Below are 22,391 nucleotides of genomic sequence, written 5' to 3'. Positions count from 1 at the left end.
TTCGGTGTGTCGGTTAAGGCTTGTTGTTATCAGAATTGGGGGCAGAGTAGCGTTCTGGAAAGATAATCCTTAAACTGGACACCGCAAGCTTCCTGTATTCTCACACTGACGTACTGCTCAAGCTAAAATTGCCAGTCCAAACACATGACAAACATTTGTTGACCCATTCGTTTTTCCGGTTTTTCGCATATTTACACTTCTCACATGGTTCCTCCCTCGAAGTCGCGGGTTCTTGGAATGAATTATAGCATTGTGCATGAAATTTATAGTGTGCAGACTGCACATATAGTCAGACATGTTAAAATATGGTAATAGTACATTCACTGTGTTGGACATTCTGATGCTGCCTCTGTGTGTAGCATGGTTTTTCCACAATGCAGGTTGTTCGATAGTTTGTGTTTTGTCTTCATGTGTTCCCTGTTTTGTCTGGATTTGGCAGGTGAGGTTGGAACATAAAAATGTGTTGCTGTCCGGATTTTACCCGTCTTCCTGTTATATTTTTTTGGCAATAAATTAAGTCACCAGCAAATGTCTTTCTCTGTTGTCAACAAGGTCTTTATTGCCTTAGAAAGAGAAGCCCTGAATTTGGATGCAGTTTTTTATTGGGTTGTGATCGTGTTAATTACATTCATAAATGATCAGAGCAGAAATCCATCTGTTATCCACACCTTTTACAGTCTGTAAAATACTGGAAATGTGTTAGATTTTGTATTTCTTGTGTGTGTTTTCTTCTGTTTATATCTGTGTGTGTGTGTTTGTGTGTGTGTGTGCATGTCCATGTGTATGTGTGTGTTTAGGTGGTGGCAGTGACAGTCCGGGGAGTCCCAGAGGGCGTGCAGCCTCCAGTGGTAACAGCTTTAAGCCCCTCCTCCCTCCATTTGACATGGTCTGAACCCAGTCGTCCCAGTGGGGTCATACAGCGGTACCAGCTGAACCAGACCGGTGTCGGAACCATATTTACACACAACGACGGGCCCAGAAATTATACTGTGACTGGTAAGATTTCCCCCCACACTCTCTCTCTGTCTCTCATTTTACTTTCCCTCCTCCTCCTCTCACCTGTTCTCTCCTCCTCCTGTAGTCTTCTATCTGTATCCCTTTTTCTCTCTTCTCTTGTGTCTTCCACTCCTCCACCCGTTCCTGCACCTCTCACTTCTTTCCCCGCCTTCTCACCTCCTCACCTCAGGCTCCAGATATTCTGCTCTTTTCCTTTGTCACCACTGAATCATCTCCTTTCTTCTCCTCCTCCTTTTCTGTTTTTTTTCCCTTTGTCATGCATTTATTTATGTATGCTGGTTTCTGGAAGCCATCTAATGACACCTGATTCCCGCCACACTCTCTCTGGCCCAGCCCCTTAAACAGAACACACTCAAACCTCGCAGACAAGCGCTCAAGTTTAGGCTCGCACCACGAATATAAGTACACGAACAGCACAAAAGAGGCAGCGTGAGACCCAGCGCTCTCACAAACACTCCAGAAGCAAGCGCACACACAGACAAACAGAAGTGTTGGCTTGTCTTAGTATTGTAGATCTGCACAGAAACACGGTGGTGTCAGGACTGGGTGATTTGTGGGTCTTGTTTTATCTACCCTGAGGAGGAGCTGTGTTGCTGGCCCGCTGCCATCAGTCACAACACACACACACACACACACACACACACGCTCACACATGCAGACACAAACACCTGCATGAAGCACTATAAAGCAAACGTTTGTTGTCTGTATAAAAACAACATTTTAAGGCAAAAATACCAACAGAATATTATCATGGCTGACATATTTACTTACTTCTGTAAGTGGAACAGTTAAACTAACTTCAGATTTAAACATGTAAAGCGTTTTAAAGCTGATTTCATTTTTATTTATTACATTTACACATGTAAGAACCGAGTGCTGACATCTTTTGAAGCTGAAAATCAGTGGCATTTCCCTTCACAGCATTCCTCTCTGCTCTGTCTTGGACTCGGACCAGGCATCGGCTTTGCCAGTAGCCAATAGACTAGTCCCATGGTGCCTGTGGTTGGCTTGTACGGTCAGGAGTTGTGTGCGCACGGGCATGTGTGTTTGTATGTGAAGGCATGAGGCAAAGCAAACAATGCCAAATAGAGATGGTAATGTGCTGTAATACTGTACCAGCCCCATGTGCCAGTGTTAGCAACCAGCATGCGTGTGTGAAATTCCCCTGTCCCCCAGTGAGACACTGGAAAACCCTGCACATTCAGCCAAAATCACTACTGGGCCAGTCTCTCTCTCTCTCTTTGTCCCATTATCTGTCTCTCTCTCTCATTACCTCTCTCTCTCCTCTCTTATTTCTCTACTTGTAACAACACACATGTCCGTCAGAAAAAGCTTCCCGTGTTTTAATGTATCACAGTGCTGTGATTTGACAGCTGACGAAGTGGATCACAACGTTTAACAGTAACGAAGGATCAGGCATCAACTTTTTATGGCCACTACAGATTCATTCAAAAAAGCATTGAGTTGGTCCCAAACCAGTCCTGCAGCTCAGAACAACCCTAATATACATGTATGTCTTTATAAAACTTCACACATTCTTATCTGCTCTCCAAATTTAGCAGACGATTCATGAATAATAATTATATTTATTTATTTTTTACATCTCTTGTGTTTTAAGCAGTATTTTGTATTTGTTGTGTTCTGTGTCTGTGGCTACTCATCCACATGCAGCCACACGCACATACAGTAGAGCATGCATGCAGACTGAAGTGTTCGACTTCAAACTGTATCTATGTAAATGTATGAGTATTAAATCCCAGCTGTTGAAACAGCTTCGTACTATCATGTGCACCGACAGATTGAAATGCAAAAACAGCCCAGTAAAAAGTGAAACAGAGGTAGCAGGAGAGGGAGGTAGGGAGTAACCTCAGCAGTGAAGTTAAATAAAGAAGGAGACACAAACTGAGGGAGTGAAAGGTGCCGCAGAGAGCGAAGGAGAAAAGAAAGAAGGAGTGGGACGGATGAAAAGATGGATGGATGTATCTAAGTGTTTTCAGTGAAATATGAAGAGAAATAATTGCTGTGCTACTCCCTCATCCTTAATGTTTAATACGCCATTATTCATCTTCTCTGCATCTCTGCGACGTCTCTCACCGCTGTCAGAGCTCACGCACTCACTCATTCAAACCACAGAAACTGGAGAAATGGGCTTTTTTCAGCACGAAAATGTTGATTTTAGATTGAATCACTTTTGCAGTGTTGTAAGTTATTTAATCTGATGGAGTATTTTACATCAAAATCATTTGGGTCTTTGAGGCATTACTATATCAGAAATATTTACATAAATATACTCTGATGATAGTAATGATAATAATAATAATACTAGTACTGTTATTTTGAATTAGAAATTATATTAGTGAAATCATTTTAGCTGAGAATACCTGTTGCTTTTTAACAACGACATACATTTTCTCTGTGTAGACATTAGATATAGTTTTACATGGTGTATATATTGTAGAATTACATCATGATTTATTTATTGATTATATTTTGTATTATTAATTTAAATCTCTAAATTAAGTAACTTAATTTATCAAATAAATGTAGTGGAGGAAAAAGTACAATATTCGCCTCTGAATTATAGTGGAGTTGAAGTATAAAGTAGCTGAAAATGGAAATACTCCAGTAAAGTACAAGTACCTCCAAATTGTACATGAGTGCAGTACTTGAGGAATTGGGAGTGGAGCTTCAATAAGTCCTGAGCCATTTTTTCTGTAGTCCTAAATCCCAACACTCAAAATCAAGTAGTAGTGTTGCTTCTGACTGGTTTGCACTGTTAGAGTGAAAATTACCAAATTAAGCAGCGGCCTCTATGATGCCACAATCTAAAATTATAAAAACAAATTAGTGGCTTCTACCATTTCCTGTTTGTCAATGATTTGCCTTAGGAGAAGTGAGAAGCAGTCTCTCATTAATAGCAGTTTTAGCAGTTCTGCAAAGTGACACTTCATAGAAAGAATTAAGCACTACTGTACAAAGACACCCCATGTGAATCGATATTAAGTATTGCTATCATTAGCTCACAATGAATTATTGCCTGCAATTATATAGATTATGGCATTAATCATGTGTTTAATTGGTCTTTTGTAGGCTCATTATTAATTCAGAACAGCAGGGAATAGAGTATGTTCTTTTATTTATTAATGTGTTTCCCCCAAAGCCCATGCTCTGATTGGTCCCTGCTATAGGTTACAGGCATGTAGACACGGGGAAAGCAGGAGGGGAGGGAGTCAAGAACTTTTCTTTTCAGGGTTCAGTCCTGAATCTGTCTTTAATGACAAGTCTTTCATCCAACTAGTTAACAACCACTCCCTGTAACCTCCTCATGCATTCTGCATGAATGATAGATTTACTTTCTCTCTTCTTTAGCTGAAACATTTAGCTTTTTAAAATTCTGCTATTTTATTGAAATCAAAGGATGTTAATACAAGAGTAAACAAAGTAATCACAAAGGAAAAGATTTGTGTGTGTGTGTGTGTGTGTGTGTGCCCGTCTGTGCATATGCACTTGTGAATAATATGTATATGTATATGTACTATACAATAAGTTTTACCTTCAGGGTTACTTGCCAATGGGGATCTATATGTGTGTGTATGTGTGTGTGTGTATACGTGTGTGTATATCTGTGTCTGTGCGAACTTGATCTCATTGTTCCATCCCAGACGGTCTCTGCATTAGGGAGCCACAGACAGGAAGTCAAACTCTTAATTATTTAGGAGAGGTGTTATCAAAGCTCCTCTCTCTCTTTTCTCTCTCTCTCTCTCTTCTCTCTCTCTCTCTCACTCTCTCTCACTCTCTCTCACTCTCTGTCTCTCTCTGTCTCTCTCTCTTTAATTTTCTTGCTTGTTTTTTCCTTCAGCCTTTCTACTCTGTCTCCTGACTTCATCGTACCACCCCTCTCTTTCTTGTATTTCCCTCATCTTTCCATTTTACCCTCTTCCGTGTCTTTCTCAGCTGTCCTCACATTCCCCTCTCCTCTTCCTCTCCTGGATTTCCCACCTTCTCTCCATCTTCCCTTTCACTTGACCACCTCTCTCTTTCTCCGTCTCTGGTATGGTGTATCAGGTATCCGGCGTGGTATTGCGGCCTGCGCCCATCATCCTATTATATTCTCTAATGCAAACAGGGAATGGCAACCTGTCAATAAAATGCTGTTTTAAATCAGTTATATTACTGCACCACACATACACGCACACACTTCCACAAATCCACCAGTCTCCTAGTCCTGTCTCTCGTTTGTTGCCTTACTCACATGCACAGGCTCTTTCTTTGACTTTTTACTTCAGTGGAAGCACCAACTCTTTTCTCTGTCTGACTGCCATAGTCTCTCTCTGTTTCTCTCTCTGTCTTACACAAACACACACACACACACACACACACAGGTCTCCACTGTGTCCAGCTCTTAGATGACAGGTACCGCCTTGTCTCACTCTGCATTAGTGAGCCGCTGGCTGCTCACATCAGAACGCCCTCCACCCGTTTTTCACTTCCCGGTGATCACTGTTAAAATGATTGAAGCTTCCTCTGTCTTTCCGTAATCAAGCACATAGGCACACATGTGTATGCATGGGTGTGCACATGTATAGATATGCAGCACACACACACACACATGCACGCTCTCCCTCTCTTTCTGTTGCGCACACATACACACACAATAGCAGACGTGGCGCAATTTCTTCAGCAGACCAACACTGCCCTCTTCAGGCTCAGTGTTAAAGATTAAAAATGAAAAACACAAGACGAAACATCAAAGGTGTGTGTGTGTGTGTGTGTGCGCGTGCGCTTGGGTTCAATTGCATATGCACACGCATTGAATGGGAAATATGATGGTGTTTGTTTGGTGTGTGTGTGATGGAGAATCAGACGATCTGTTTCTTCTTGCAGATTTGTTCATTTCGTAGAGGGCAGAACTGATAAATTAACTTTTACAGGTGTGTTCCCTGATCAGTCCACCGTGCTTCTTGACCTGAGTTCAGGCTCTAATTAATAGGCACAGGCAACACTCTAAAGCATTTTCAGTGTTAAGTTAATGGACAAAGATCTCATCTAACTTTCTTTGTAATTGTCATTAGTTCTGAAACAACTGTCTCGTCTTCATAAGCGTATCTACTTGTGGACCGTGTTAAATATTATAACACAGTCGTCTTTTCAGTTTTCAGCTTCGTTCTGACTCCCCCAGGGACACTCTGTCTGTCTGTATGTAGGAAAATGTAGTGAAAGGTTACTGCTTTATTCAGCGTTGCAACAAATGACATCACTTGCAGTGTAGATATCATTTACTATGCTAGAGTGCACACATGCATATACACACGCTTTGTTGCACAGTTAAATAGTGTAACAGAGCCTTACGCTTCAACCATTGTACTTTTATATGGCTGGCAGATTTCCTTTATTTAACCCAAATACAGGGCAACATTGGGAGAACATTTGCACACACTCACACACAAACACACACACACACACACACACACACACACACACACACACACATTGATCAGAGGTTGGGTTAAGCATGGCAGGCTGCAAGGCATGTTAAGCAGGCTAAACAGTAGAAAGAGACGTGAGGAAACCGTGGTGAAGCTCTCCGCTGTGCATTAGTGCATGTGTGTATGTGTGAGTGTGTGCGTGTGTGTGGTGGGTTGGTGCACATTCTCCACCGTCAACATAGGAGGGCTACCGACATGCATATAGCAGCTCAGACACACAGTAGGTTGTCCCTCTCTGTCTTTCCGCCACCTAATATACACAGTTGGAAACACCAGTAGATAATTTAGATTATTATCTTAATTATACCATAAAAAATATTATCTTACACATATAATGTTTTTGGTCTTTTTGTTGCTAAATTACCAGTGTGATAACTCATTTGTAATATCTGTGATATTAAATTTCATCTCACATCTGGTCCTGCCTTTAGATAAACATTAAATTCACTTTTATGTAAAAAAGAAAAGAAAAAAAAAACAAGATGTAATGTATAAAAATGTCTTAGCTTTTTTTCTGTCTGTTAAGCAGGGTCATTTTTTCAGTCCAAATTTATGTTATAATAAAACATTATTAGGTATGAAAAAATTAACTAAATGTTTCTGAAAATTAAAACATATTTATATTATGTATATTTATCCTAAATCCTTAATGTTGTAAATTTCACATCATGTGCCTCGTGAAATAGTGCAGATTTAAAGCAGAAATAAAGAATTCAACGCACTGTATTATGCAATGCCAAAGCCTGTTTTTGCAGTCATCCTTTTGAAATAAAGTCATTTTAGTTCTTTCATTTTCCCTTGAATTTGATTTGCACACTGTTGTATCCCGTCAGCTAAGTGAATGACCATAAAATCTCCAGTCAACCCCCATGACAGCATTAAGGATTTGCATTCATTCATTCATCCTCATCCATCCACCTTATATCTAGAGCCAGGCGGAAAATATTTCTCAAAGGTTGAGAAATCACCAGAAAGTGGTCCTAACTTTGTTTGGGTGCATGAAGGATTTTTAGCAACTTCAGAATTTAAATCTTACTATGAAAAGTTCAATATAACACCAAAACCTGATTTGCTGTGGTTGCAGTTAAAGGACCACTCAGTCGCTGTGTGATTTCTTTTAGACTGCGTGGCAGGTGCCTATAAATAAATCATGTCTGGACGCTGTAGCCTAAACGCATACCGAGGTATCATAATTATCATAGATCAAAAGCTGATGACATTACAGCGTTATACCGGTCCTATCCCATGTCAGTTCCGCGGCTGCCCATCTTTACGTTGTTTCATTATTGAGTTATGGCATGCATAATTTAACACCGACAGATATGGATCCATCCGTTGAGAGACTGTGGAAAGAACAGAGGGAGGGAGAGTGTAATGGATAGAGAGAGAGAGAAAGGTTGGGAGCAGAGTTAGTGATACGGGTCGGGCAAGCTTTCCTCTTTTACTTTTTAAGCCGTTAACATTTTGTTGTTGTGTTCCTCTTTATTCTCTTATGTGTACCTCATATCCCTCCATCAGCTGCACAGTTTATTGTGATGAGAATAAAACAGGATCTGGACATAGTACATATGTGTTTGATTTTCCACCCTGCATGTGTTTATAAGTGTGATATTTGTCCTTTGTGATCTTTTTAAGCATATATTCATTCATGTGTGTGTGCTACAGGTTTGCAGCCGTACACAGACTATAGTTTTGTGCTGGTGGCCTGTACAGCTGTCGGATGTGGAGCCAGTTTACCTTCCACAGGACGCACCCTGCAAGCCTCCCCCGCTGGTACACACACACACACATACACACGTGTATATATGTATATATTTATATATACTGTACGTGTACACGTAGCAGGATTTCTCTGTTGGACTTTATGTGGTGACATTTATTTAGAAATGAAGTGGTCATTTCATAGGTCTGAAACCTGTCAGACATCATATCCAGAAAAAATGCAAGGCCAGACATTTATTGGATAATAATGTATAGCTAATATCAATTATGACATGAACACATAAAAAATAACACACAAAAGATTTGTGTCTATGTTTTTGCTTTTAGTTGATGTAGATTACTAGCAAAGTGTTCTATTGTTAATATATAATTGATTAGAACATGAACACAGATATCATACAAGATATTATCATTTTGATGAAAGCTTAAATTGAACAATATCTGTTGCATTTTGTCACTTCTTTTTACAATCAACCTTTATAACTTCTTCACTTATTTCCTCTATGTTAAATATTTTTTCTCCTTTTTCTCTGCGCTCCTCTTGCTTCTCTTTTCTCTTCCCACTGCTCTCCTTTTCTGAATCCTCCCCCTCTCTTGTCCTTCTTTTGCCTTTTTGGCCTCCCTATGCTATATCTCGCTACACCTCTCTCTCTCTCTCCCTCTCTCTCTCTTTCTCTCTCTCTCTCTCTCTCTCTCTCCTTTTTCCTCCTCACTGTTGACTATAGTGGAGCGAAGCCTTCTTTTGTCGCCTGACTAAAATGGTGTCATGAATTTTTATTCATTGACGAACTTTAATGATGATTTTTTTCGGTTTCTGTTTTCTTACTTCTCCTTTCCACCGCCTCTCCTTCTGTCTTGTCTCTCTACTGTCTGGATCTTTTCCTTCCACATCTGCTTTCTTTTTTCCCATCTTCTACACTCTTTTCTCCTCTCGTGACCTATTGCACATTTATCTCTCCGTCTCGTTTATCTTTGGCATCTTTTTTCTTTACGTTTTTATTTATGAGCCTTCTATTTCTTCTTTTTAAGTGTCTGCTTCTCAACACTTTCCACTTCTCCTTGGGTCTCAATGTCCACTTAATAATTTTAGGTCACCTTTAAGAACATTAATCTGTGTGATTTTAAATGTATCTGCTACATGTTTGTGTTTCTATATTAGTGAAAAGAATTGTGGTTTAACTAAATGTTAGTAAAACTCTCCTCCTGCACACAAGCAAATGGTTGAGTTTTATACCATTTGTGTTTCTTTTAATTTCAAATAATGAATTTCTTTAATGTTCTTCAATCTATCTGTCTGCCCTATGATTATTTCCTCACCTTTCATTGTAATCTCATGAGATAGATAGATAGATAGATAGATAGATAGATAGATAGAAATTTGCACTTTAAAAACATTATAAGAATTCTGTCATAATTTGATGAAATGCATTCACACACAAATAAATGTCACTATTCTCAGTTACCAATGAACAAAATATCAGAAAGGTCTTTCTCAGGAAAAATCTGATCTGTCTGCTTAGTTCAGTTATGTGCTTCACTTTGTTTGATTTAAACAGGAAGAAGGATGGCTAATTAATAGATGCCAGTTAATAGATGTGGAAAACACTCCTTCTTCTCTTTCCTTCTTTGCCTCTCCAGGTGTGTGGTCAACGCCCAAACAGCTGATAATAAACACATCTGCAGTGGAGCTGTACTGGGATCAGCCACTACATCCTAATGGACACATCTCCCAGTTCAGACTGAACAGAGACGGTCACACTATTTTTACCGGAGACCACCGTGACCAGAATTATACTGACACTGGACTGCTGCCAAACCGCAGGTAGACGGTGTACGCTCGCGCACTTTACACACACATGTAAGCGTGCAGTGTGTGGTGCGCAAATGTAGAAGCCACGCATGCATAAACACACTTGACTTGTAGCTTCATAATTAATCATGCTTTTAATTCCTAAATTTTCCCATTTGAGCGCACGTTTGTGTGTTGATATCGGGGTCACCCTGTTTTAAACGCTCTCCTATCGTCCCGTCCATGTCTCTCTCTCAGGACTGCACTCTGTATATGTCTGTTTGTGTCATTTAATGAGCAAATATTTGACATGCCAATGACAGACGCAGACAGACATTACCGCACACACACACACACACACACACACACACACACACACACACACATTAAAATCACAAATCAGATCTGGCTTTTGCTTACAGACAGCAGTGGAGCGTAGATTTTATTTATCTGTTTATTTTCATTTAACCTTTATTAATCCATGTCTTTTTTCCAAGATGGATTTTCTGTTTTAATTATGGGAGTATAAAATGATACCCCCCCTCCTCCCTCTCTCTCTCTCTCTCTCTCTCTCTCTCTCGGCCTTCTCACTCTCTCCCGAGACAATTTCTCTTTACCCCAAATAGAATTGGTGGGATAACACCCTGCAGTACTCCAATCTCCTCTATGTGTGTGTGAAAGAGAAAGAGAAAGGGAGGAAGAAAGAAGATAGGACTGTGTGTGTGACATTTAATTTTCCCTAATTCCTGATAGTCCGCTGGAAGGCATTCCCATCCCGACGCTTCGCTTCTCATCACTTGTCTCACTTCCTATTCACTCGTCTTTCCTCTTACCCTCCCTCTCCTCCCATCCTTTCCCCTTTTACCTCATTCCCTTCCTCCTTTCCTTCTTTTCCCAATTTAGCCCCACGCCAAGAATTACACAGGGAGCACCAGCCCCATTATCCAGGCAGTCTTGTGTGTGTTTTTGCCCACGCGTGTGTGTGTGTGTGTGTGTGTGTGTGAGTGTGTACCCACTCATGCCTTTCTGTGTGTGCGTGTGTGTGCGTGTGTGTGCGCGCGAGACTGCTCAAAGTGGCCATTGATTATTTATGACAATGTTGATTAGCTGTCACTTTGCTTCGGCAGCCCAGGAAGTGTCTAAGATGACGAGAGAATTAACCTATTCCCTCTGGCTGCCCCTGCAGGACACACACACACACACACACAAACACAGCCAAACAGACCACACACACCATTTTACTTTTGATATCCCAAGGCGGTGTTTACATTTAAGTAAATATCTTCCAGTGATGAAGTGTTTAAATTCATTCTCCCACTGAAACCCTATGCCCCGATGAAACTCTCCCTCTCCATCACACTCCGTCTCAGCTTCGCTCTCTTCCTCTCATGATTTCTGTCTCTCCTTGCCATAGTTGGTGTGTCTCAGTGAGGTGTATTTATTTATGTTTTCCTGTCTGTGTGTGTCTATGAGAGTAACATATGAGTAGTTTGATTACCTTTTCCTGACTGCGTTCTAACCCACTGCAGAGGTGCTAATGGCCTTCTGTTTAAAACGGTCTGCGCAAGAACAATAACCCAACACCGCCGTCTATTAATGCATGTGTGCCGGAGTTTATAGCAAATTAAAGGCTTTTAATGTTAAATGGTGGCCCACTTACACAGCTAATGTAGGCTTTAGCACCAGCCAGCCACGCGCTCTTAAAAGGGAAATCTATCTTATGATGTCATGGCCGAGAGAGGTAGAGAATGGGGTGAGAGAGGCAGCGAGACAGATGAAAGCGAGAGAGGAAGGCGTATGACGGAGAGGGAAGGAGGAAGAAATGGACCTCAAGTGTGTGAGCTCACACAGACTCAGTTGGCATTTATTTCCAGACACCAGTATGTAGACTTAATTCTACAAGTGACGTACACAATATACATCCCCCCTGTGCTCATGCAGAGCTGGGGACTTCGTGTTCTGCACTTTATTCAATTTTTGACAATTTTACTCTTTTCTGAATGAGGGTTACTCGTGAATATATGCAAGTGCACAAACTGTGTAGAATACATGGTTGAAGGTGCCTGGTCGAGTTGAGAGAACTAACTCTCCACACTTTGACAGTCCACTGTCTGGTTCTTTTAGAAGCTTTTAAACTGTTTGATCTTATTTTAGCCATTGCCCGTTAGCTGTGAAAGCTCCCCCTAACATTCAGACGTGATGTTGTGCTGCTTAATAGTGCTGGATGGACAAGAAGATTCATTCGTTTCAGTTAATGTGGTGTTTGAAGATGACACACGTCATTCAAATCAGCTTTTTCAGGTTGGGTCATCAGTGACAGGACTGGATGACAAACTGGTGATGCTCAATGCCAGAAAATGTTAGGATGTATGTGGGATATATTAATAAAACTACCTTTCCATATATTGTGTGGCTGTCTAAGCTAAGACTGACCAGGTGCTGACTTGTCTGTTGTATACATTTGTACTGCTTTGTGTGAAACTGCCTCTGTAACTGTCCTTCTGTCCTTCCCCCCTGATCCCTCATTTCTCTCTGCCCCTCATTTGTTATTTCTCCGCTGCTTTCTCTTTCTTCAGGTATGTGTATGAGCTGGAGGCCAGTACAGGCGGCGGGACGGGTGTGAGTGACAAATATGTTATACAAACACCGGTCTCATGCCCCACTGGGATCCGACCTCCCCACAATGTGACTGTGTCAGGCCCCCACTCCATCTCTCTTGCCTGGACCCCTCCTGGTGAGTAGCTATCTAAATGGACTGATGAATGTGAAGCGTGTTGAGTTTGAATGAGGATCAGAGAGATGACAGTTTGTTTTGGCTTCTAATGATAGAACTAACTTGTTTATGTTAGTAAATGATGATTTATAGACACTGTGGTGTATTATATACTACCTAACAATGCTTAATCACATTTCAACAGCCTGTTCAAAACATCAAAGACTTTTTGTGTGTGTAGCTGTGTCACATTTGCATTTTAAAGTGTAAACATGACTTTGAAATGGGAATTTTCAAATTCAATTTTAGATTTTAGTTTAATTGGGAAAAACATTTCCAGAACCAGTGTCTCCTTCCACTTTGCAACTCGAGTGGTATTTGGTTTCATCATTAACCAATAAACCTCTGAACAGTTCTGTTAATGACTGCACAAACTCACTTAACCAAGGTTTTAAGGTGGCATTGTAGGCAATTGCGTGCTCACTGAGAATATTCACCAGAACAATTCATCACAGCGAGCCAGAGGGGCTTGATGCCGTGTTTACACTCGTCACACTGCAGAGCTTTTCAAAACAAACCTGCAGATTGAGAATCTCACAGACAGACTGCAGAATGAGTATAGTTCATTGTCCTTTCCTTGCAGTTATTCCCTGAAATGCATTTGAAGAGAAACTGGGAACAGAGTGAATGTGATACATACAGCAGCGTACCATTTTACTGTCCAGAAAAAAAGTTTTTACATGCAATGATTTCCCAATAATTTGAATATGTTTGACACAACACTAAAGCAGTGGTTGTCACAATCGTTGGATTTAGCTCTGAAAGGTGGAAAAAATTGTACTCACCATATTAAACTGACCAGAGAGAAGTTTTTCCTTCATGTGAGCCACTTCTTCCTCTGATATGAGGAGACAGAGAGAGGGGTCAGACTGAAACAAAAGCAGGAGTACTTTTTCATTCACCTTCTGGCCTCTTAAGACCTGGACACACACACATACACAGGTTTACATGAGCATACACTCAGGGCTGAGTTTTATGCTTATGGGGCAGTGATTGTCTGCCCTAACCCATCTATCATTGACTATTACTCCCATTAGGCTGATTTCCTATCTCAGAAACCGCTTATAGGGCCAACTAGCAAAGACACTTCACTTTGTTGCCTGTGTGTGTGTGTTTGTGTCTTTTGTTTGTGTGTATTTCTGTTTATGCATGCATCTTTATACATGTGTATTTGAGTGTGTGCATATCTGTGTGTGCATATGTGTGTGTGCACATCACTGTGGAGACATTTCCATAGGCAGGCCTATTCTATCGTCATTACGGGTTGATTTTAAAGGTGAGGAAATATCGGCTGGGTTCTCACGCTTGGTTAACTCCCTGAGCCCGGAGTCTGGAGTGTTTTCGACTTGTGTGTGTATGTGTATGTGTGCATGCCAGTCTCTCAGACAGTGCGTCTGTCTGTGTGTACGTACATGCACGTGTGTTTGTGTCTTCATATGCATACATTGACTGCCAAAGCACTGACGTATGGCTATTAAAAAGACATTTACTCTGGGATCAATTCCTCCATTGTGGTGTTTGTTTCTGTCTTTGTGTGTGTGTGTGTGTGTGTGTGTGAGAGAGAGAGAGCACTTTGTCTGTGTGCATGGTTTCTGTTGTATGTAAGTGTACATGTGCACATTTGTAATTGTGGGCATCATATGTGAAATACACCTTGTCAAAGCAGCTGATTGGTTGTAAATAATAGAACTTAAATATCACATTGATGATTAAACCTCTATGGCTGAGCAACATACTGATCAAAGAGGGATATATTATGACCCCTCTGTGTGTGTGTATGTGCGTGTGTGTGTGTGTGCGTGTGTGTGTGTGTGCGTGTGTGTGTGTGTGCGTGTGCGCGTGTGTGTGTGTGTGTGTGGACTTTGTGAAAGTGTGTTAATGCAGGCAAAGTGTGTTCATATAAAAAGCTCCATGTGCTGAAGTCAGAGGTGTGTGTGCGTGTGTGTACGTGTACGTGTACGTGTACGTGTAGGTGCATGTGTGCATATGTGAGTTGGGGGGTGAATAATTGAAGTCTTTCATTTGTCTGGTAATCAGTTCGTTCTCGAGATATCCAGAGTTCATGAATGTTGAATAACCCATCACAATACAGTTGGCCTGAATTATGGAAAAAGCTCTGGTGAGAATATTAACAAAGTCTAGGTGTGTGTGTGTGTGTGTGTGTGTGTGTGTGTGTGTGTGGGTGTGGGTGTGGGTGTTTCTCTATGTATGCATTTGTGTGTTTTTGTCTCGCTGTGAGACCACAGGATTGTGAAGGCAAGCTCAGGCGGTTTGAAGACAAAAATATTAACAGTGCAGTTGTACTTGTGGGAAAATCATAAACTGTGCAGATAGCTACTTACGTTTATTCATATAGAACTTTAAATTATCCAATATGAACATTTGGTCTTAAGTCTATTCTATCTACAATCCTGTCTTTTATAAGAGACCTCACGTGACCAACAATTTTCAGGCAGTTATGCAACACGTACGACTTGCTTCACTGTGCATATAGATCGTGAATTAAAATCCTTATCTGCCTTATAAAGCAGAAGAAGATCAACAGCCTTTCTGTAGTGTTGTGTGCATGATTCAGTCTATTGGATTTAGGCTGAATGCTCTTTTTTGATATTTGAAGCAAACAATGACCTTCAGATTTTAAGTTTGTGCCCCTGTTTTTGTACATGCTTTTCAGGGCGTCAAGAGGCAAATGTAGCTTATTCAAGTGTAAAATATGTCACTCATCTTTACTGTGCCTGTGATTTGGTGGCGATACAGAGGGGAAAAAGTCCCATCTCTTAACTACAGGTGTAAAATGTAAAATCCCATCATTCATCCTGCTTTTTTGTTTCCGTCATAAATGCACTTCAGTTAAAAAAAAGAACTGAAATGTCATAAAAACAAAATTTAATCATGTCTTCGTGTGTCTTTCTCCATTTCCACAGCTCAGCTCGACAGCAGCAAGCCTGTAAACTACAACATCCTGTTAAACCCAGGAAGTGACGGAGCCATAACGCGTCATGCTGGGCAAGACCTGCACCTCACTGTCACTGGTCTAGAGCCATTCACCACCTACTACATCAGAGTGCAGGCCTGTCAAAATGGTAAGTGTTTGAGATTTACTGTTCTTAATAAGAAAATTAGTCGTGCATCGTAAAAAGCAAAGCACATAGCAGGACCATTTGTGGTCGACATGCAGTTCTGTTAAACACAGGCTTTGCTCTGTACCAAGTTGTATAATCCTGAACAGTGTCCTCTGCAAAGCTACTCGGTTGGATTTAAAGTTTGAGGAGGGCTCAGGCAGCTATATTTACTCTCCCATTTAAACTACAAAGTTGGGACTTGATGCACCTGTTCCATTTTCATCTACTGCATCCAGTGATGTGAGGACTGAGACCAATGATGGAGTCTGTGGCTAACCAATCATTAAGCAGACGTTTAACTGTAGCTACTGATCTGTTTTGAGTGACAATGTAAAGCCCGCTTTAGCTATAAATATAGTATTGATCTGATTAACGAATAACCAAGATTCCAAAAAAGTTGAGAACACAAGGTGATCCTTTTGAGCATATCCGCAATTGAAAACAGTACATAGACAATATATTTGATGTTTGACCTCATCAGCTTCATTGATTTTTGTAAATATCTGCTTATTCTGAATTTGATGCAGCAATATGTTTCAAACAAGTTGGGACAGGAGCAACAAAATACTGGGATAGTTGTGGAATGCTCCAAAAACACCTGTTTGGATCATTCCAGAGGTGAACAAGCAAGGATGGAGCGAGGTTCACCACTGTGTGAACACATGATTGTATGAGGGATATTACTACATAGACTTGGAAATACCTCATAAAACTCAGTTCATTTGTTTTTGTTCACATTTTACACAGTGCCCCAATTTCTGTGGAATCAGGGTTCTAATAGAAACTAATTCACTGGAGACATGTTTCTAGAAGTGTGTGTGTTTTGTGACAAGTTGCTCCTGTTTTGCCCCTTGCAGATGGGTGTGGAGTGGGAGGGGGTGTATATGTACGGACTTTAGAGGCGGCCCCAGAAGGTCTATTGCCCCCTACAGTAAAAGCACCTGGTGCAAATGTCCTGGAGGTCCACTGGTCACCCCCCCAAAAACCCAATGGGCTCATCACCTCCTACCATATATACAGGTAACACTCATGCACAAATAACACATGCAGTATATACTGTATACATACAAAAAGGCAAATGTGCATTGCATGTGCAGTATACTGAGAAATACAGTATAATCAGTGTCTGCTTTATCATGTATACCAGTGCTGGTAAAGCCACCTTTTTGGTACGGATACAGCAAGTTGCTGGAAACACTTAATGTATCATCACAAAGACCTTCATGATTTTACTGAGGACACATTGCACCTTATCCCAAAAAGAAACTAAGCAAGATCTAAGTAGCGAACAGGCAAATTTTGTGAGTCCCAGACACAGGCCCTGTGTCCTGGAAGATTTCAATGTACCGGAAAAATGGGACAAATTCAGGCCACATATTTTCTGATTATGGACCCTATTTTCCCGTTGTTACTACCAAGTGAATAATAGGGACAACAGTTTTGGAAGTTTTTCCTTTATTGAGCAAGAAGGAGGCACCTGCAATGTAATCCCTCCGGGGGTTTGAGCACTATCAAAGTACATCCACTAAAAGTGTTTTTGCCACTGACAGGCTCAGATTGTTATTCTAAGTGGCTGACAGCATTATGGAAAGGATCCCTACAGAGACAGACGTTTTTGGTAGAGAAGAAAAGAGTAAGATCCTTTTTGTTTAACCGGAAACAGGCACTGTGTCGCTGTCGCCAAAGCCACCAGACTCCATTTACAGAAACAGTAATTTTATCATCCTAACAGACACTTAATTCAAACTCAATCAAAACAATTAAACTCATCAAAACCTTCTTGATTGATCTTTCGCTTCTCCAACAATCATCACGAACTCTGGTTTAGTCAAAATAAACCTTTAATCCACAGAATCGGAAGAGGAGTGCGAGAGAGGGCGGACATCAGAGAAGCAGCTGGGATAAACAGTGTGTAGAGCCAGAATATTTTCACGTCTAAGTCAGGAATTATTTTCATTTTCATTCGATTTTAAATAAGTCACAGAAACATTACTGGACAAGGGTCAGCTCCGGCTGTGTGACTCTTATCGTCTGTCGTACAGTGTAGCTACTGCAGCGGTGCTGCTTTTTTTCGATATGTGGATTTTTACAATTCCATTACATATTCAAATTTAGAATATTTGTTGATAGCCCTAATCTGCAAAAATGGCCACCAGCGTCTGTGCTGGAGTTGTGCACTTTGAGGAACGTGTACACATCATTAATGTACTCAGCTACTTGCATATTTGTGGCCCAGATCTTAATGTTGGACATGTTTTCTACTTACTTAACCTGTGAAAATTTTACCTGTAAAAATCATAGATGAGCAGTCATTTCTGAAGAGTGAGCATAGAATGTGTTTTATTGACATGTGACTTGCTGTCAGGAGGAGCAAGGCATTTTTTTAATTAGGAGAAAGTGAGCTGAAAGTGGATGATGAAATTCAAACATGCAGCAATAGAAACAGCTACACCATACACAAAGCTGCTTTCATATTCTTATGTGAACCAATAGTAGCGTGCATAGATCATATGCAAATACTCTGTGCATACATATAGTATACACATTTACTTTTAGACACAGAAAAGCATAGAAGTTTTGTTGATGTGGCTTTAGGTAAATCTCTGCTTACCAATCTGCATACTTTGTGTGTGTGCGTTTGCGCGTGTTTTTAATGCATGCTGAAGGTCGTGGTCTGCTTGTTGACCAAAGAGTGTGTGATCTGTATGCAGGGTCAGACCAGACTAAGCCCTTTAAGTCCTCAGGAAACACACATTAGCATAGCAGTTCTCACACACACACACACACACACACACACACACCTGGCTTGATCAGACTCAGGCAGACAGGGACTTGGATAAAATAGGAAAATCTCTCTCTCACACAGTCTCACCTGAAACCCTATTTAATCACAGACAAAGGGGCTTACCAAGACATCAGGTTTCTTGCATCAGCCAGTAACTTTACACACAATGGTTAAGACGTGGTGTTACATTTCTTATTACAACTCCACACAAACTAAGTCTGCCTATTTTCAGTCCACTAAAATATAAAGAAATACTTTTAGATAACATACTCAAGAATACCTCTTTTCTTTGTTTTGAGCCTAATTCAAGTATATTTTGAATATATTGCTAATACGCAACAAGTGAAACATCTATATATACTGTATATATGATCTATAATACTGTAACGGTTATTGAAGCATGTCTTACATGCAGCTTTTCATACACTAAATACAACTTAAGCAATTTCAACTGAACAATCAATAGCTGATCCAAGTATTTTATCTATTATAGGTGTCCAGTAGGAACAGAGGAGGAGCTGCTGGTTTTCATCTGGTCCAGTGGGCCACTTGAATTTTTCGATGCAAGCCCCGCCCTGCGGCCGTTTAGCTACTTCCAGTACAGGGTTCGAGCCCACAACTCCAAAGGCTCTGTTCTAAGCCAGTGGACTTTAGCTCAGACCTTGCAGGCAAAACCACAAGATATGGCCCCTCCCACTGCCACACCCACCGGTGAGTTCAGAGTCACGTGAAAACTGGTATGGTTATAATGTTCTCGTATTGAATCACTAACAGTCCCATATGCTGTGCACTTTGACAGGTGCGTACTCAGCACATCTGAAATGGAGTGAACCAGGACAGCCCAACGGTCTCATTTCCCATTATAGGCTGGTTTACAAGAAGCACCAACAGGACCCAACGCTCAACTCAACTGCTGTTACTGCTCTCACTGTGGAGGTAAATTCACAGAGACACACACAAACACAGTGAATGCTGGATGATGGGAGCGTGCATGCATTCACTCCACCTTGGTCACATGATGTTGTATCTGATAAAATTACTCAAACTGAAACATATACAAACAATCGTGTAAATGTACATGTACATGCATAGAATTCACAAACATTCAAACTTTAAAGAAAAGTATATATTTAATGTACATAATATACAGTATGTGTGTGTATTTGTGTGTGTGTATCTATTGTCATTTGTGATGCATGTGAAGAAATTTGGACTCTACCTGTGGTGCTACTGCCATCTGTTTGACAGTGAGGGGCCTGAAGACACACACGCACACACACACACACACACACACACACACTGCCCATGGCCTGCTATTCTCCAGGGCCCTTCCCACAATTCTGTGCCATGCCTGATTTTCCAACACAGGAAATAACTATAAGCAAGCCCCCGCAAACCAAACCCACATGCACACACACATAGGCAGACACAAACAGGTCCACGCACCGGCTCACACACATACTATACATGCACACACATACTACTGTTAATGGTTCACCCAAAGCTGCAATGGGATATTCACCAACACTGACCAGCTTCCTCTCTGTACACCACTACACTTGTGTGTGTGTGTGTGTGTGTGTGTGTGTGTACGCTATGCCCGTGTGCATGTGCATGATCAATCAAGATAAACAGAGACTCTAAGAAAAGGGTAAATGAAAGAATAAGGTGGTAAACACATATACACACAGCAAAGAAAGACACTCAGATTTGCAGAACAAAGTTACAGTCACAGTTAACAGAGAAGGTAAGAAATAGAAAAGAGAGCAAGAATGAGTGAGACCAAAAGAGTGCGTGGAGGGGGAGAAAAGTCAAGGAACAAGAGGGGGGGAGACAGAGTGATAGATAGGGAAAGCAGGGAGGAGAGCGAACGGGGGAAGGCGGTAGAAGTATAGATCTATATTCTGTCCATACGAGTGGCCTCTTCTCCCTCGGTGACCTTTGGCTTGTCACTCATAATTAATACAAGATGTAAATGGAGACCTTTCACCTTCTCATTGATATGGAACACTCTGTTTGTGTGTGCGTGTGTGAGTTTGTGTATGTGTGAGAGGCTCATTGACATGGCATAGACTTATTGTGGTGGCGGTCATTTGTCACGCGGTTGCCTTCACCACATGCGCTCCATTGTTTAGCAATACACAAAGAAAGTGAAAATGAGGAAGTTGTGGGCGAACTTGGAAAGAGCAGGCTGTGGGATTGTAACACTTGTGTGCTGCTGGTTAGCAACGCACAGCCAAAAATGAGTTTTGATATTGGATAGATGTTTGACACATATCGTTGCTCAGTAGAAAGTCGTGTAGTTCACCTCGTTAAGATAAGCCCAAGATCATCACAGGTGAAACATCACCTGCAGCCATTATGGACAACAAAGTGAAAAGGCACCAGTAGGAGTTCACTCTTTTCTCTCCTTAATGGTCACTAATCCACCCATTCTTTTCGGCTCTAAATGTCTTGCTTTGTGGATGTATTGTTTGTGCATGTGTGTGTGTCTGTGTCCGTTTGGTATGTGTGTATTTGTGTGTGTATTGATCTCAGGCTGGGCTGGGAACCCTGCTCTGTGCCAGCTTGGCTGATTAATGGGGTCGTCATGGCAATCGGACGGAATGAGGGTACGGAGCGCAGGCGGCCTGCCTCACTAGACCCCTGCGCACCGCCTGGCACACACACGGTCTCACACACGAATTCACTCTCCATGCTTTACACCTTTTTGACAGACATGTTAGTCACTCAAACAACCCCGTCAAGTTCTTGCATCAAGGTTTCTTCGCTTTTCTGTTGCTTTATGTTTCTCTTCCCTCTTTTCTCCTCTGCTTTTTCTTAAATTTCCTCCTCTCAGAGTACACTCAGAGTACTTTTTTCTTTTTCTCCCACCTTATCCCATCCCACCATCCAACTTTTTTCACCCAGGCCAGTGGACACAGGGACTGTTTGTATTTCCCCTTTTGGAAAGCTCATTGGGCATCAATCTCCATACAAAGGCTCATTTAGCTTTCACCAAATTCTAGCTAAGGAGTTCCGTGGGCAACTAAAATTCCTCCTTTGTTTCATGCATCTCCTCTCCTCTTCCCTCTTCTCTTCTCTCTTCCATCTTCCACCCTTTCTTTCCTTTTCCCTTGTCTTTTTCTGCTCACATCCTTCACTCACTCTGTGTTCTCTGTCCTGTTTTTGTCTAAACCCTCCCATTCCTCCCCCTGCATCTTCCTCCACCCCACCCTTTATTTCCTCAGCTCTGCTTTGCTATCTTTATAACCTTCTTTCACCTCTTCAACCTTTAACCCTTCTCTGCACCTCCTCAATCTCCTATCTCTCTGTTTACTCCCATTGCACCTCCTGTTCTCCAGTCACTTCTCTCTCCTCCCCTTGCTTCTGTCACTGATCTCTTCTCCCTCTTCCCACTTTTTAAAGCCCCCTACCTCCTGTTTTTCTCTTCCTGCCACCTCCCTCTTTCTCCTCCTTTCCTCCTCTGTCCTTTCCTCCCTCCCCTGGCTCTTCCAGATGTTACACCGTGGCCCTTGGGATCACTGGTGAAGTTAGACCGTGTACGTGTGTGTATGTGTGTGAGTGTTGCTCTGTGTGGATACATATGTCTGAATAAGGTTGAATGTGTGCCTGTGTGCATGCATAACATATTTTTGTTTGTGTGTGTATGTTCAACAACGTGTGTGTGTGTGTGTGTGTGCGTGTGTGTGCTGTA

The 22,391-nt window shown here is 41.4% G+C and overlaps 1 protein-coding gene across 1 annotated transcript in view; it reads left to right on the top strand.

The window, feature by feature from the left end:
• The window catches only part of ush2a (Usher syndrome 2A (autosomal recessive, mild)), a 203,433-nt gene that overhangs the window by 155,646 nt on the left and 25,396 nt on the right, over positions 1–22,391 (top strand). The window contains exons 66-73 of the mRNA XM_041935708.1: positions 798–996; positions 8,169–8,276; positions 9,864–10,047; positions 12,591–12,748; positions 15,712–15,870; positions 16,767–16,929; positions 19,188–19,405; positions 19,494–19,630. Coding sequence (XP_041791642.1) covers positions 798–996; positions 8,169–8,276; positions 9,864–10,047; positions 12,591–12,748; positions 15,712–15,870; positions 16,767–16,929; positions 19,188–19,405; positions 19,494–19,630 — 1,326 coding nt within the window. The remainder of the gene's footprint in view (positions 1–797; positions 997–8,168; positions 8,277–9,863; positions 10,048–12,590; positions 12,749–15,711; positions 15,871–16,766; positions 16,930–19,187; positions 19,406–19,493; positions 19,631–22,391) is intronic.

This window comes from Chelmon rostratus, chromosome 1, assembly GCF_017976325.1.
Source record: "Chelmon rostratus isolate fCheRos1 chromosome 1, fCheRos1.pri, whole genome shotgun sequence".
Lineage (NCBI taxonomy): Eukaryota > Metazoa > Chordata > Actinopteri > Chaetodontiformes > Chaetodontidae > Chelmon > Chelmon rostratus.
Note: the sequence above shows the minus strand (reverse complement) of the source record. Positions and strands in the feature narration are given on the sequence as shown.